The sequence below is a fragment of the Periplaneta americana genome, chromosome 17 (genome assembly GCF_040183065.1).
Source record: "Periplaneta americana isolate PAMFEO1 chromosome 17, P.americana_PAMFEO1_priV1, whole genome shotgun sequence".
In the NCBI taxonomy this organism is placed as follows: domain Eukaryota; kingdom Metazoa; phylum Arthropoda; class Insecta; order Blattodea; family Blattidae; genus Periplaneta; species Periplaneta americana.
Window position 1 is genome coordinate 63047762 of NC_091133.1, and position 17038 is coordinate 63064799.

Here is a 17038-nt window from a genome sequence, read left to right on the forward strand (position 1 = left end):
AGACTACATACAGACTGAAAACAAATTTTTAACTAGAAAATGGTGCAAAGTAACCGTATTTTACGGTATTAGATATTCCATAAGTAGAAATATGAGGTATAAATCATATAGAACCTATAAATCAAGAATATAAATAAAATTTAATAGACATTAATTTATTACCAATATTAATCCTATTAAACTTAAGATTATTTTGTACTGTGATATAGACTTTTATTCAAGGATTAAGTTTTAGAAGTGGTACAGTATGTAAAATAATATTTTGGAATTTCATATAAATTAGATCATTGAACTCTATCACATGCTTGTTTAATATGAATAAGTATCCTGAAACAAATATAGCAAGATTATATTCTTTCGTTTTACCAATAAATTTCTTGTGTAGTAAAGATAAGATCTGTAGACCTCCTTCCTTTACGAAATACGCGTTGTTCCTCAACTCTAAAAAGTAATCTCCTAACATCCTAATTTCTTTAGGGAAATATGAGAAATGCGTGTTATTATTCGGTTGAGAAGCTTTTTGTCATCTAGTCTGCTGTCAAAAAATCTGAAAGTTAGAAAACATAAAACAGTTATATTATCGGTTCTTTTGTAAGATTTTGAAACTTGGACTCTCACTTTGAGAGAGGAACAGAGATTAAGGGTGTTTGAGAATAAGGTTCTTAGGAAAATATTTGGGGCTAAGAGAGATGAAGTTACAGGAGAATCGAGAAAGTTACACAACGCAGAACTGCACGCTTTGTATTCTTCACCAAATATAATTAGGAATTGAGATGGACAGGGCATGTGCATGTATGGGCGAATGTAGAAATGCATATATTGAGTGTTAGTTGGGAGGCCGAAAGGAAAAAGACCTTTGGGGAGGCTGAGACGTAAATGGGAGGATGATGTTAAAATGGATTTGAGGGAGGTGGGATATGATGATAGAGACTGAATTAATCTTGCAACAGCATAGGGACCAATGGCGGGCTTATGTGAAGGCGGCAATGAACCTCCGGGTTCCTTAAAAGCCATTTATAAGTAAGTAAGTAAGTATTGACATGTATGAACCAGAAATGTTCACATAACATTTCTAGTAATCTTTGTTATATTTTCCAACAGCACATGAAGAGCAACGATGAACTTATCAGTGACATTTTTATAAATGTTATTTCACTTTATTTTAGTTAGAGATGGGGTAAACGTGATTTTTCACTCACCGGTGAGCAGTGACAGCTAATATTCGATCACAGTGATTTTAACCAGTGATCCAGTGATTAGAGGCGATTTCTATTTGCCAGTGATGACGACGAAAGACCTGCGCTATAGAGCGGTCTTGAATCAGCTGGTCACTAGTAGAGCAGTGATTTAGTGAGTGAGGGCGATTGGGAGTGATTTCTCACTACGAAGTGCGACCAATCAACTGTTTTGATTTATTATTGGAGAATGTGATCTTATGGGTTCATTGACAGTGCAGAGAAAAAAACAGAACTAACTCAGAAAAAACATATTATGATCAAATCAGACACATTAGTTGAGATTATTTGTGGAATTTAAAAATAAAAAGGTATATTTAACTTAAACATTACCGGTATTATATAATTTTCATTTGACAGGATATATAGACTAATATAATAAAGGTGGTAAGTGTTAGGTGTGGTTGAACAAAGAGATATTTGTAGGCCTGCATTGTTACATTAACCTTAATAATTCTAGCCTCACTCTCCATTTTATTCACACGTTCCACAATTATTTAGTATGGTTAAACGACTATAATATAGGTAAATATTAGTGGTAATTCTCCAGGAAAGCTACATCCAAGAAGGCAAAATTTTCTTTAGCTTAACTGGCTTTTGTGTTATGTATATAATGATAAACATGTGACTTTAGTTTGTAGGTACCAATACTTTCAAAATAAAAATCTTTTGATGCTTGCCAGTATATTCTAGTGCGCTGTTGTAGCCCCCCCCCTTCTTCTGGTTATTTAACGACGCTCTTCGATGAGTTCGATGATTCGCCATAGGTTGCCTAACATTCGCCTTACGGTTGAAATAAACCTGGGAAAAACCCGAACCAGGTAATCAACCCAAGCGGGAATCGAACCCACGCCCGAACACAACTCCGGAACAACACGCAAACACGCTACCACTTGGGCTACGACTGTGGTCCCCTTCTTGTTACTAGGCCTAATTAATTTTCACTTGAATGAAAAAAATTCCGACTTTTTAATTGCGCTTTTGTAATTCTACCATGTTGACTAGTGAAATTTTTGCCTCATTGGTGAGCCACTATAACATTTTTTAAGCCCCGCTAATCTGCTAATTACCAACATAACATGCGAGAAGTCCAGGATGAATTAATAAAAAAATGATCGTTTCCCTAGTATTGCTTTCGTGGACCTCTAGTGTTATATTTGAAACAAGTAGAGGCAGTAGATCTACAACAGTGCATTAGAATATAGCTACACTGTAGCTAACTATCGAACGATTTTTATGTTGAAAGTGTTTGCGGTTGCAAAGTAAAACCATTGTTTATGAATATATTCATCTCAAAGGAGTCATAAATTGGTAATTCTTCATAAACGCTACTCTAGCACAATTTTTATAACCCCTGCAGAAGTTAAAAACTTGTCAAAACTTTAAAATCTTCAAAGTCTCGTGGACCGGATAAAATTAGTGACCTAGTTTTTAAAAATGTACCATACAAAGTTATGCCATTTTACTAAGTTGTTCAACTCAGCATTGAAATTTCAATATTTTCCTTCATCACAAATCATTACAATCTTAAAAACAACAAAAAAGTCCATGTAATATCAAGCAGTTCAAAAATTACTCAACAGGTGGCAAAAGACTGCAAGTAAGACCAGAGTCCGTGGATATCCAGAGTACCGCAATCGTTTGAGCCGGCAAATGCCGACAAATCCGCCATTGTTTGTCCAGCGCGCGCTATGCAGTATACAGTTGCATAGGGAAAGAATGTAATTTAAATGCGAAAAAATGCAATGCTACTGTGTTCAGAACTGTTCACAGAGAACACAAAAAAGCGCACATTTGTTTTCTCTGTGACAAGGTGAAAGAAATAAGGAAAAAGGAAAGAAGTGACTATAAATATAAAAAGGAACGACCCGCTACCTAGCGAGCATACATTGTGAGATTAATGAATGACTGTATTTTGATATTTATTTTGTCAAAATTTGGGCCCCAAAATATTTTTATAAAACTAATCTAGAATTTAAGTTGATTCAGCAATGATATTTCTACATAAAACAAATGAAAGTCACGTACCAATTAGTATCAGTGTCAAATTTTTACCATCTTCTCCCTTTCAAATCAAGCATTTCTGAATTTGATCCTATTTGCTATTTGCAAGAATGACAAAATATATTTGTGAAGTTCTGAATTTATTCTTGAGACAAGATTATATTGTTTGGCTCGATTAGAAAATACAAAGACCGTAGAAACTAGAAACCCTATTAAGGTTAGACTGATGTGAAATTTCAATTTTCTAAACTATTCTAAGTAGATCTATGAAATTTTGTACTTTTAATTTGTAATTTTAAATTTTGCAAATTTAGGTTTTCAAAAATTGCTACTATTTTGGCCAGAATTTTTGTCTACATACGTGTCAGACCTTCAGAAACGAAACTTACTATACAGTTTTCCTCTTTATTTTACTAAAAAGTAATTAAACCTATTTAATGCACTAAAAGTGTAATAACAGAAAAATTCAACTCGAGCGTAAAAAACTAAATATTAAAAAATACCTCTTCTGGCTGATATGCATATAGATATAATCAGGCAGTACATCTCACTTGACGATATGTGTCAGAGGAAGACAATTGTTTGTAAGTATCTGAAGTGTGATTAGTGGAATATGTAGCTAATCGGCGAAGTATGCATTGGAAGGGGAAAGAAACTTGCCACCCTACCCCATTATCTCCTGGCCTAGTTTTCTCATGAGTGATGCCTTATTGGTGGTACTTATGAGGTTCAAATCTGTCTTCGGACAATTGACTAAACAACAAGAACAACAACAAAAAAATGAGTGTTAGGTATAATACTGATAGTAAGTTTTGTTAAGAACATATTCAAAAACCTCTACAAAAAATCATGCATGTAGTACAGAATCTGTAGAAAGAGTAGCATTTTTAGCAATGCAAAATTTACAGAAAATTAAAGTGGAGAAAATTGACTTCAAAAGTTCTCTGTCTTTTTTATTTTCTAGGCATTTTGAAACATGTAGAACTATAATATTATATACAGAACTTATCCTTATATACACTACCACGCTGTGCACACCTAACCTACACTAGTAAATAAAGATGACTAAAAAATTATGTAATCTTATGAAAACACTATAATAGATAAATATTATTTACAAATCACTATGGACTATAGACACCATTATAACACTAACAATAAAACTGTTAGAAACTTGCAAATATTTCTTGTATCACAAACAAAAACCAAGCATGGAAAACACGTTGTTATGGCTACTAGCAACAAGTGTAATTTTCCTTTAGATAAGAGTTGTGCTCTCGTTTGTAACTGAATATCTTTTAAACGAAAGCAGCCTTTGAAGTAGGTCTAACGCCTGTTGGATTCTATGAAGAAATATTTCGAGAAGTCAAGAAGCTACACTAGCTCAATCGGAAATCTAATATAATAAATAATGTATGAAATATAGCGTAATTTCCAAAATGGTCGCAGAATTCAAAGTGGGGGTCGTGGACGGAGAATTTAAATTAACAGTCAGATCTCGCAGCCTTTTAAAAATGTGACCCTAAACAGCTTGTAGACCGTTCATATGATCATGAAAATTGGCAGAGGACATCTTTAGACCATAAATGTTTTTTTAAAGATTAAAAACAAAGAAACGATTTTTTTACCAAAAATGACAAAATCTCACATCAGTGTATCCTTGGGGACATTATAATGAAATTACTAACTTCCATACTTTTAAAGCTAAACTCACAAAATGTTTATCACTAGTATATCTGGTTGATAATAACACATGTACAAACTTTCGTCTCTCTCTATGATAAGTGGTTTGCACTTTATTAATAACTTAATTATATAGTGCATTGCTTAATGCAAAAAGTCCCTTGCGTCACAATTTACATCATTTTTAATTGATATTCACTTATAAGATTCTTTATATACCTTGGAACAAACATTACTATTGGAATTTTCTGTACAGCGAATGGGTAAATTACTAGGAATTTTTATGACTATTAATTTTTTTTATTTACTAAAAAATTCTAGCAATTTACTTATTAATTTTACAACAAAACCTTATAGTAAGCTTTGATTCCATGTATGTAAGGAGCCATGTAAGTGAAAATCACTTAAGAATGATGTCAATTGTAGTGCGACTTTTTATATAAAGCGGTTCAATATTTTAATAAAATAATTAATAAAATGCAAACCACGCATCATAGGCGGATGCAATTTTGTACAGTTGTCACTAATAAGCAGATATACCAGTGATCAAAACTTGGTGAATCTAGCTTCGTAAGTATGGTAGTTATTGGTTTCACTGTTGTGAACTCTTAAAACTAATAAACTTCGAGAAATTTCAGTATAGTGTGCCCTTATATGCGGAAGCCGGAGAGTTTGCACGAGGAATGCAGTTGGAAATGTTTAGATTTATTGTTATTTTATTTGCAAAATTGTTGTTTTCATTTGTTACTTGTAATTTATTAAGTTCATGCTGCTGTGATGTTTATGAAGGAGTATATTGAACACTTAAATGCGTATTTTTGCTGTAATAATTATTAAATGAAGTTTTTATACACTAGTATGTTGACTGATAATAATGTTCTATAATGTGAGAAGATCCTTTAGACGTTTTTGCCCTTCAAATTAAAAATATCTGAGTTTCACTTTAAATATTCCTATCCCTAGCGTGTTGAAAAGGACTAACAATGGCGGCCGACTCGGTGATTGCGCTACTCTGTATATCCACGGACTCTGAGTAAGACATTGAGCTGCATGTTGAAATCACTTAGGAACAAATGAACCCTGACAAGTGGGAATCCATAATTTTTACCAAGTGCAACAAAATACCTGATAGTAAAATTACAGTACATTATATGGTCAGTCTCTCTACAATATGTTGATCAAGTTAAATATCTCGGAGTCATTCTTGATAAACGCTTACTTTGGACACAACACATCAAGTCTACTGCTGTTAAAGCTACTGCTCGCACTTTTCAAATGTATTCTTTACTACGATCTCCTGTGCTCAGTTTGAAACAGAAGACAAATCTCTATAGACAATTAATTTTTCCAATTCTTACTTATGCTTTTCCTGCCTGGTTTTATGCACGTCGAACTATCCTCAAGCCACTACAAACATCGCAAAATGGAGCTCTCTGGATCATCCATGCCTACGATTGGTTTACAAGCAAATAGAAGTTCATGAAGATCTATATGTTGACTATCTGCACACACATATTCTACAATTACAAACCATTTTCCAAATTTGAAATATTTTAAAATTGAAGCTTTTAAAAAAGAAATTTATAAACTTATTCATGATATATAATATTAACAAACGTGTGTATTTTTTACCTTTTATTTCTGTCGACTATATTAATGTTTTTATTGAATATCACTGGCTTCTGTCTAGTTGTCATTTTGTATTAAATGTGATTTTTCTCTCTTTTTCTCTTTATTCTTCTTCTTTTTTTTTTTGCTCTTGTGTGTTATTTATTGGTTTCAATTAAGTTCCTTACTGTATTTAGTAAACCGCGAATCATTTAGTTGAGAAGAGTTGATTCGCGGTTCGATTCCCAGCATGGGTTGATATTTCTTCCATTCGATGAGACTGAATATTTGTCCTTGTCCTTTCTCGTCATGTGACGTCTCCACGGTGGTCCTTCAGTGTGATGATCACACGACCAAGGATGCTCAGATTGTGAGAGTCTAGTTTTGGTTCTAAGACTCTCCTACCTTACAATGGATTTTAAGTCTGTAAAAGGCGTTTCCGGCACTAACAGTTGGTCTATTTTCCTTCCCATTGTTCTCCGAACCCCGACTTCTCTCTTCTGACGCCACCACGGTATCCTCTGGGCTGACCTCTATATTCCTGTCTACTGACTTCGCCCCATCTTCCTCCAAGCTGTCCACTGCCTCCAGTTCGACTCTGGACCACAGTCTGCCGTTAATAATGAGCTTGTCGTACTGGATGACAGCATGGCATCCCTGACGCCGGGCCTCGAACATATGGCGTTTGAGAAATTCTCTCTCTCGCCTAACCCGCTCACTGAAGTCCTCACTTATATGCACGCCACTCCCCCGTAGGTATTTTGCGTCTTGCAAAATCATAACTTTTAATTTATAATTTGCGAGTTTGCAAACTATTGGACGCCTCCTGTTCCAAGATCGCCCCACTCGGTGCGCCCTCTCAATGTCCCACTCCCGGAGTTCGATGCCCAGTTGGGCCGCTACCCGTCGCACCATGTCTTCTGACTGCTCCCACGTCTCTCTTTCCTCTTCCGGTACGCCGTAAATTACAATATTATTTCGTCTGGACTGGTTCTCCAGATAATCGATTTTGCCTTCTAACATTTCAACTTTGGATATCACGGAGGACAACGCGGTTTCTATATCCTTTCATTACATCTAGCAGGGGACACTTGGCGACATACGCTGTATTAAATAACGTTAAATCCTATGACAGTGTGGGAAAATTTTTGGCAAAAGTTCGACAGTTGAGGGTGGAATTGGCCGAGGGGGAGGGAGCCTAAGGATAAGGGAAAGATTTGTTAGTGTTGCAATGAGTAATATTAACATTGAGCAAATGATAGAATTAGGGGATAATGTTTTTTTTTTATTGCGTGTGTGTGTTTTTATTTATATACTGTATTACCTTTATATTTATTATTTGGATTATTTGGTGCAGCTTCAACAAGAAACTGAATTGTTTATACTGTATATATATATATATATATGTGTGTATGTGTGTGTGTGTGTGTGTGTGTGTGACACTGTGCGTGTCTGTTTTTCATATCTCCCTTCTATTTTATTTGTATTATTTTTGTGAAATTTGGTATAAAGTTAGATTAGTTATAATAGTGGTAATCAATGATAACGGTAGTAATAATAATAACTGTTGTTTCACTATTTTATTATTAGTAGGCATTATTTTCGTTTTGAAGATTCAAACTGTGCATAGTTACAGCACGAATGGCCGTATGAGCTCGTGCAAAGGATCTTGTGTACATGAGTTTGTATAATTTATTATGCATCAATAAATGCACTTATCTATCTATCTGTAAAAGGACGTTGGTTCGAGTCTTCATGATCAAAAATTTTTTCTCATGAAATTTCGGCTAGTGGACCTCAGGAATTGCAAAGTGTCATCCTGGGTACTTTTTTTCCCTCCCACATTTTGCAGAAACATAGAGGGTACAATAACTGAATCATCTTATTTTTGACTGGATTAAAAAAAAAACTTTGCTTTCAAATGACGAAACATTGCTTAGTTATGACGCTTTACTTTGTGTTGCTTATGTTCTAAGCTGTTTGTATCGCAGTAGTGGGATTATAGTAAGAAGATATGAGCCCTGGTGCACTTCCATATCCTACATTCCCAGGAAACAATGCGTAGCAATTATTGCCGGTCATAATTCTATAGATACCATATCCTAGAATTCATGACCGATCCATGCCAATTTACACCAACATGAGCAAACATATCGATTGCAATGCACATACCTTGAACTTCAAAGGTGACTTAGTGGAGACTATTGTACCTTTAGTAGAATGTACTTTTGAACATTTTTTGTTTTTAATTTTTTGCTGGTACCTAGAGGACTCCAACTGAAGAAGATTGTAGAGAAAGCCACTAAGTAGCTCTGATCGTAATTTCAGTTTGATTTATTGCAAAGTGTGAGTTCTGTGGACAAAATAATTTTTTTGGAAACAAAAGTAAACATTTCGTTCCTTTATATGTATATGTTTTCTAAGAAAAAATCAGATTGTTTTTGTTACCATCTATCAAGTACAGTGTGTTCCCTATCATCTGGTGAGTAACAACACATTTTAATTTCCGTGATTTATTCGAACCTCTCCTTTTGGCAGCCATATTTGTTTAAACGTGCACTCTCCTGTACCTTTGAACACAAAACATCTTGTACCATAGAACATGTTCCGAGGTAGACTACACAATACTATCGGGTTTTGTTTTTCTTTTTTTTTTTAAGATCATGTCACGAAGTAAGTATGGAGTTAAGAGGCTCCCAATTGATCCGGATGCTTTGAAGAAAACTGTTGAAGCAGTTATCGCTCCTCCAGGAAATAAAATCTCAATCAGAGAAGCCTGTTCTGGTTCATGATTGCAAATACATTTTAAATATGATTACAGCTTATATTCCCACCTATATTTCATGTGTTACAACTTACAAGATGGTATGTTCCAAGATATATGAACCTGTTGTACCTTTGAACACATTACATATCCCTTCATGTTATTTTTTCCGTCCTTAATAGATTTGTAAAAACAGGAAAATACATACAGGAAGTTGTAAAGGAATCTTCAATAATTATTTCAAGCATTTTTTCATTTAAAAAATTTCATTTCCCAAAATTAAAAAAAAAAAGTGAAAATGTACGAAAGGTACAACAGTCTCCTCTACTCTTTTCTTATCGATGTATTCATGTGTTATTTTTTATTAGTACATACATGAAGTCCACTGCCCCAGTGGCATCAGAGAATGTGTAGCCATGGATGGATATATAATAGGATGCGAAACTTACTGAGTTTTCCGTAACACATTCTGGAGGCGCTAATGTAGAAACTGATCTTGCTGCCATCTGTTGGACGGTGGATAACTTATTACATCTAGCAGCGCACCAAGTAGCGAAAACAAAAACTAATTACTCCATGCATTTAGCAGCACACCTGGTGACGAAAATGTTTAATTATGCAGAAAATATTCCTTCCCTCCCACCCTCATCGATATTCACAACTCACCCAGTTTAAAATAAAACATTTACATTTTTATTTCTCACACCATCTTCCACTGAAAATTCTTACCGAAGCCAACAGGAAGATAAAAGAGACGATCTATTTTACACTATCCAATTAAAATATAACCAGAGACAGAAAATAAAGCAAAAAGTTACATAATTGGGATTGTATTCTTTGGGTATTTAGTCTACAGCGCAATGGAAAAGTCTGCAAAAACTACTTAGAAGGTTCAATTTATTATATTACTATTGCTTTACAATTCATTCAACAACACTATTTTTACAACGTCCATAAACATCACTGTTTAACATACACTGCTTATACACACACTTAGTATCACTTTATGTCCACTCATTAGCAAGTTTCTGGCTGCCTTCTTGTCTTCTCGAGCATCGTCTGTTCATCTCGAACGAACGGATAAATAGTGAACTCTGGGTAATCTACCCAACATGTAGTTCTAATGTTCGGTATCCACGACGTCGGGCGCTGATCATCTTATTTGAACCCCCTTCCGTCAGATGGTGCTGACCGCAGTTTCGCATTCTATTTTATATATATCCATGGTGTACCGTTCTTGTCATTATGTTTTACCCTATGAAATGCAGCAGTAGTTTTAGGAAATTGGATTCAATCAGATAGTTTTTCTTTAATTGCATTTAGAACTTATCAAAATTCTTTGACACTGTACTGGGAAATATATTTATCGAATATAATTTTCAATACCATAATGAACCCCTGGGTATCCTATTTGTCGCAAAAATTTCTCATTCTTTCATCCCTATTGAAGGTTCAATATCTGGTTTCTGTTTCTATGAGAATGTGGCGATTAAGCCACTCTGGATGTTGTTTTGTAAATCCATACAGTCCCTTACAGTTTTGTAAGTCAAAGTCACTATTTATTTTACAAAAGTCTTTCATCTTCGTTGAGCAAACAGGTCGCATTACCATAGTATTATTGTCTTGTGTTGAGCCACCTAATGAGGTGGTTTAAGAAACCATAAGCCGTGTGTCTCGTAAATGGAAGCTCTTTCTCTGTTTTATTAATCCTCAGCACGGAAGCGGCTCATACGCTGACAAACTTCGAAGTCGCATCGAGCTGGAGACGAACGACTTTAAAAGCAGCTACACACGACCCAATCTGCAAGGTCCGATTTGCAGAGACCCCGCCGATCGTATGGTCTGTAGGCTTGCTGGGACGACAAGACTCGTGTTGGATGGTTGGTTCTGGAACCATCCGATCTCCCGATTCCCTCACTTCAACACCCTGCAAGCTGGATCGTGTGTAGCATGATCGGACTGATTTCTTGACAGTTGCAGCTTGCAGAAGTGGCATTTAGCAAGAAATTGAATGTAGTGACAGTGAATGCGGTGTGAAAAATAACGGAGAAGGAGAAAGAAGTCTGGAGAGATATTTTTGAACTGTATAAAGATATGCCTTGTTTATAAGATATTTCAAACGATAATTATATCAACAGAGATATGCGTAATCAGGCTTTAGAAATTCTTCCAGAAAAATACAAAGGGGTCGATGAAGATGCAAACGAGCGAACGTGTCTATTAAAAAAAATAAAATTGAGAACATGCTACCGGGTGGTTTTTGTACTGCTACATGCTTTCCATCCATTACTCCAATGCAATTATGGAATTACTGAAGTCCCATTTCTCTTCAGAATTCCAAATTACTGAATTCTGCAGAACAAGATTATAGGGAAATCGATAGGGTGTCAGTTAAAAGATTCAGTAATTTGTTTGCTGTTGCATCTCATTCAGCTTCATTTGTAGGCATCTGAAACGTGCAATAAATCTTAATATTTTAAAGAGCTTCAGCAAACGTCGGCTTCACATACATCGCAGCTTCCACCCACTAAGAAAGAGCGGACAGATATTATGAAGGAACAAGGAAAAATTGTGTGAAACAGCAAACAAAATGTTTTCTTATTTTTAAATCATATAATCCATATATGACATGTATTTCACATTTGTTTGTGTTTTTAAGTCAGTGCCACCATTTTTATTCTAATCTGTAATTTTATTTTTAAGAAATATTCGAAACTGGATAAAAGTATGTTCAATCAAACAGCTTTATGAATTTCTTCAAAAGTTGTAAATAGCCAACAAGTTTCTGGAATGATTTTTGACGAAAGCTGTGGTGACACCCGCACTAAATTTCAGATCCACATAACTTGCCCCGGTTGCTAAAAATCTTAGTCGCAGGTAATCTCTCATGTACAATAATACTTACTCTCATTACAGCATCTTGCTTTTTTATTGAAGGAGTCACCATATGGGGCAGTTCATTGGAAGTGTCATTATCCATTCAAAGAAAGTTTTTAAAATCTTCTTGTTCTAGTTCTTTAATAATATTTGTATGACTAAATTCTTTTCTCTCCAATAACAACTTTTTATCCCAACATTTTCTTTTTTTGTATCTCTTTATAGTTCTGTGACAACAAACTCAATGCAATTCCAATTTTTTGAAACTTGAAAAGTGAAGGAGCATGATATATCTTTTCACAACAGAGCGAGTCAGCCTACTGCAGGTTGGGTCGTGTGGAGAGCAGAACTAGATCGTCCGATACAGCCACCCTGCAGATTGGACCCTGCATATTGGGCCGTGTAGCAGCTTATGGAAGGCAGACGTGGCTCAGAAAGTCAATTTTTAGACACGGCTCACTTTCATAAATATCACATGTCTCTCAAACGTTGGTTAATCTGCATTTAAGTCATAATATATCCCCACCACTTTGAAAATATTTTGTAGTTCCGAGCTCGGCCGCTTGTTTATCATATCCCAAATCTGGAAAAGGTGGTCTCGATGTTGTACTACCTCCCGTCGACACAGGATTCTCAATGTATATCCGTCTATATTGGGTAGGTAAGAAAGATATTCCATTAAGGATATGAAAATGTTCCACTCTGAACTTCGATAATTCTCTAAAGAAAATAAGAAACTATGACAGCTCACTTTAACGACTGGAATGCTAAAGATATACAGTTTTATTAAAACAGTGATCTGACATGTCAAAAGGTGGATTATTTCATCAAAAGGTTAGGAAAGTCTAAGGAAATTATCTTCCGGTATAGTCGTGTAAATGAATAATATGTCTCCATCCCGGCTGCAACGAGACGGAAACTCTTGGTCACGTGTTGGGATTCTGTCGAAAAACGGAGCTGCTGCGCTACAATCGAGATCGGTATTGCTGATGTCCTCAAGCGTCGTGGATGGGAAGTATACGAGGAGATCAACTGCGTTTCATCCTTACATTCGAACAGAAGAGCAGATATTGTAGCCATCCACAGGTCTCAATCTAAGGGATTAGTTCTTCATCCTACAATCCGGATTGAGAGGGATGCCCTGCAGGCACAACACGTTGATGAGGAGAAGAATTCCATCTATGAGTCCTGCATCCCTTATCTAAGTGAGAAATATAACATTCCCACTAGTCAGTGGAGTGCTTCTGGTCTTTTGTTTGGTGCAAGTGGCACACTTCCTAAATTCACATGTGATATTTTAAAAGCACTCGGACTCCGATTTTTTGAAATTCAAAACATTTTGTTGAATATTCCTAAGGATTCAATCCAAATATTACATTACCATTTATATTTTTGCCATTGATGATTCTGTTGGGTTTGTATTTCTCTGAATTTTTTACTAAACCATTCCTGTCTTTCTAAATTATTTTGTAGTGCTTTTATTCTGGATCTTTATGGTCACCCTCATTGAGGGCAGATTATTTTCTTTAAATATTTATATATATTATAACAAGACAGAATATGAAATGCGAGGTCCTAACATTGATTTTCCCTAAAACAGAATGTTTGCTATGGACTCTAATAGAGTATATGACTTTGTAGACGGTGGTATGAAACTCAGACAAATAATATTAAAGTTAAGTACTATTGTGAAACCGTCTGATAAACAGAAAATGGAATATAGGATACGAGAACGTAAGAGTGTATTTGGATGTCTCTATTTAGGTAGTTGGAATAAAAATATTTTCAAACGACGTGAAGTAAAGATTATGGAAAACTATGATGCAATACATTTTGTTACTGACCTAAAATTTTGACAGAAAAAGCTAAGAAACGAAAAATAAATAGAATATCAGTTGAAATGGGTTGCCTTCTCAGAAGTGCAAGGTTGTCGTGCTTATAAAAGGAATCAAATTAAGTAGTTAGGATTGAAACGACCTAAAATTTTGACAAAATAGCTAAGAAATGAAAATTAAATATATCAGTTGAAATGGGTTGCCTTCTCAGAAGTGCAAGGTTGTGGTGCTTATGAAAGGAAGCAAATTAAGTAGTTAGGAATGAAATGAAAGTCACTGTCACTGTTTTAATTAAAAGTTCCAAATGGTTTGGTCATTTATTGAGGATGCGAAATGATTGCTGGACTAGCAAAATTTTCTACTGGATACCCTCAGGAAGAAGAGAGAGGGATACACAATAAAATCATAGATAGGTGGAAACATAGAAGGTATGTTATTGTGGAATGTCGGAGGAGAAGAACAATCTTTCAACAGAATAATATGGCGGGCTGAAACGGGGAAACAGTGTAACACTGTACAACAATCAATGAACATATATTTTTATACTTTTATCCTTGAGTCTGTATTCAAGAATTACTAATACTCTACTTAAAATATACTAAATCTTAGGAAATATTCTTTTGACTGCTATATTTTTAGAGACATACGAATCACTTCACATCATTAGTGGTATTAAGAAATTGTTTAAAAGTTTTGTAAAATCACTAAAGAATAATTAAAGGAATATCATCGAAAAAGTGTCCAATAGTCATATTTTGATCATTTTGTCCTTTTCTTGATTTGCAAGTGCATGCCGCCGAAAGGTGACATGTTAAATGATTTCTTATCCAGCACAAGAGGAATTGGTGTTTCCTTGCTGACTCTCAATTGGTACCTGGAGAGAAGAGACACCAGACCCACTTTTGTCTGCATCAGTCCGAATCGCATTCCTGAATAAAAGAGAAAAACATTTTGTCTTAACATGTAAATTATAAGAGAATAATGATATCAAGATAACGTGTAGACCAGCCACGTCAGTACGAGCCTGCAATGTGTGAGGCGCCTACGGTGCAAACAGTCCGCTCGCGTGCACCGATGCTCTTCCCCTCTTACGCCACAAGAGGAGTGGCAGGGGTCAATAAGTACATTGTTCGTACGAATCATACAATTTCTTGCTTTACAGTACCTACTCAAAATGACACGATGGCACGTGTTAGTGAGACCCTATAGAGTTTAATAATTTGTGTGTTGTGTTTGTTTGATTATTTTATTTTAAAATGCATAATTTATTTTGTTGGGGTGATGGAAAGAATTTTATTAACTTTTTTATAGTTATACGTTTGTTTATGGGAAGCTGATCCAATTTTGTTCATTATACGATTACAGAGGTAGCCAGATTATTAGACTAAAACGTTTTTCTTTGAAACCTAATATAATTCGTCATATCAACTATCAGCACAATACACAGACTCTACATTGTTGTAAATATGGTTGTTTACATCTTCTGGAAAGTTTTCCAATGGTTTATTATATTTTATCTGACTGTGTTGGTACTATTGGTGTTTTAATTATATACGACAGAAGATATAAAACAGTCTATTCTTCTATAAAACAGTCTATTCTTCCATGGTCTGCAAAAAGGTCGGATAAGAACCAAATTGAAAATCTGTGGTCTATACTGAAGAAGAAACTGAGAAAAAAGAAGCTTACAACAAAACATGAACTCATTGAGACACTGTCTGACATCTGGCTAAAAGATGCTGATATTCAAAGAAAGTGTCAAACTTTGGTTTCCAGCATCCCTGACAAAATCAACATATTAATGAAGAATACGAGAATGTTCACAAAATATTACTAAGGTCCAGACTCAATTTTCTGTTATTATTTCTGTGCAAAATACATTTTTGTCCATTATTTCTGCCTATAAAATGATTTGTCGCACATGTAATCACTTTAAATTACCTTGCGGATATCTGTGTAATCATGAAGACTATTAATTGGCACTTAAATCGCACTACTAGATCTAGAATCAGCAGTAGTTGTTTTTTAATCTTAGCATAAAGATTGGTTATTAAGTTTCCAAGCCGCAATCACAGTAGAGAGGCACAATGTATAATGTGTAAAAATTTCACTCCTACTATTACTACCACCACCACCACCGCCGCCGCTATATCTATATCTATATTTAATATATAATTGTGAATGTTAAGATCCAGTTTCAAAGTATGTTCACACTTTGAGTAAATGAAAACTCGTAGATAGTTCTTAGTTTTAAATTATGAAGTTTTAATATTAATTTTATCTTGAATAAGTAATTAATGTCATTAGATTTTAGATTCAGCTTATCACATGTACATAAACAAGGTTGTGTTATTGCAAGCAAAAGTATCTGATGATGCCATAAGGTTTGGCGAAAACGTTTAAACAAATATGCACTTCATATAATATGTAAAGAGTTTTGTCTCAATATTTTGATAAGTCACTGACTGAATTAAACACACTTTTATTGAATCTTGATCAGTAGCTTTTGCTCGATTATACTTTAACATTCTAGCATTGAGTGTACTTTATTATAGTGAGGATCACAAAAGTGTAGTTCCTAAACGTCTAATTTGGCCATCTCTTCAGTGTTGCCAACTAATACCAGTTATCACCAAAGAGAGAAAAATCACAGTGCTAGTACTGAAATAATAATGATAATAATAATAATAATAATAATAATAATAATAATAATACAGTAATTAACAATAACTACATGTCTTACTTATTTACCACATCTCATCTTTATGTTGCGAGGTTTTTCTACATGATTCAATAATTTATGAAATAGCATATTTTCTTTCTGGAATTCTCACATATTATATTGATAATAAGAATTAGTATGATCTAATATTGAAATTTATTTTGTCTGGCAACATGAAATTCATTGTTTTAACTAAACAGTTTACGATTCACGAGACCTAACTTAAAAATGTAGTTTGATCACGTGAAATGATTAGTACGAATTCCGAAAACTGAACATCACTTTCAAATGTGTAGCTTACTTAAAATAC

The 17038-nt window shown here is 34.7% G+C and overlaps 1 protein-coding gene across 1 annotated transcript in view; it reads right to left on the reverse strand.

Moving 5' to 3' along the window:
* The window catches only part of LOC138692746 (uncharacterized), a 44601-nt gene that overhangs the window by 17240 nt on the left and 10323 nt on the right, over window positions 1-17038 (reverse strand). The window contains exons 5-6 of the mRNA XM_069815939.1: window positions 14768-14935; window positions 6981-7558 (exon numbers count right to left, since the gene is read on the reverse strand). Coding sequence (XP_069672040.1) covers window positions 6981-7558; window positions 14768-14935 — 746 coding nt within the window. The remainder of the gene's footprint in view (window positions 1-6980; window positions 7559-14767; window positions 14936-17038) is intronic.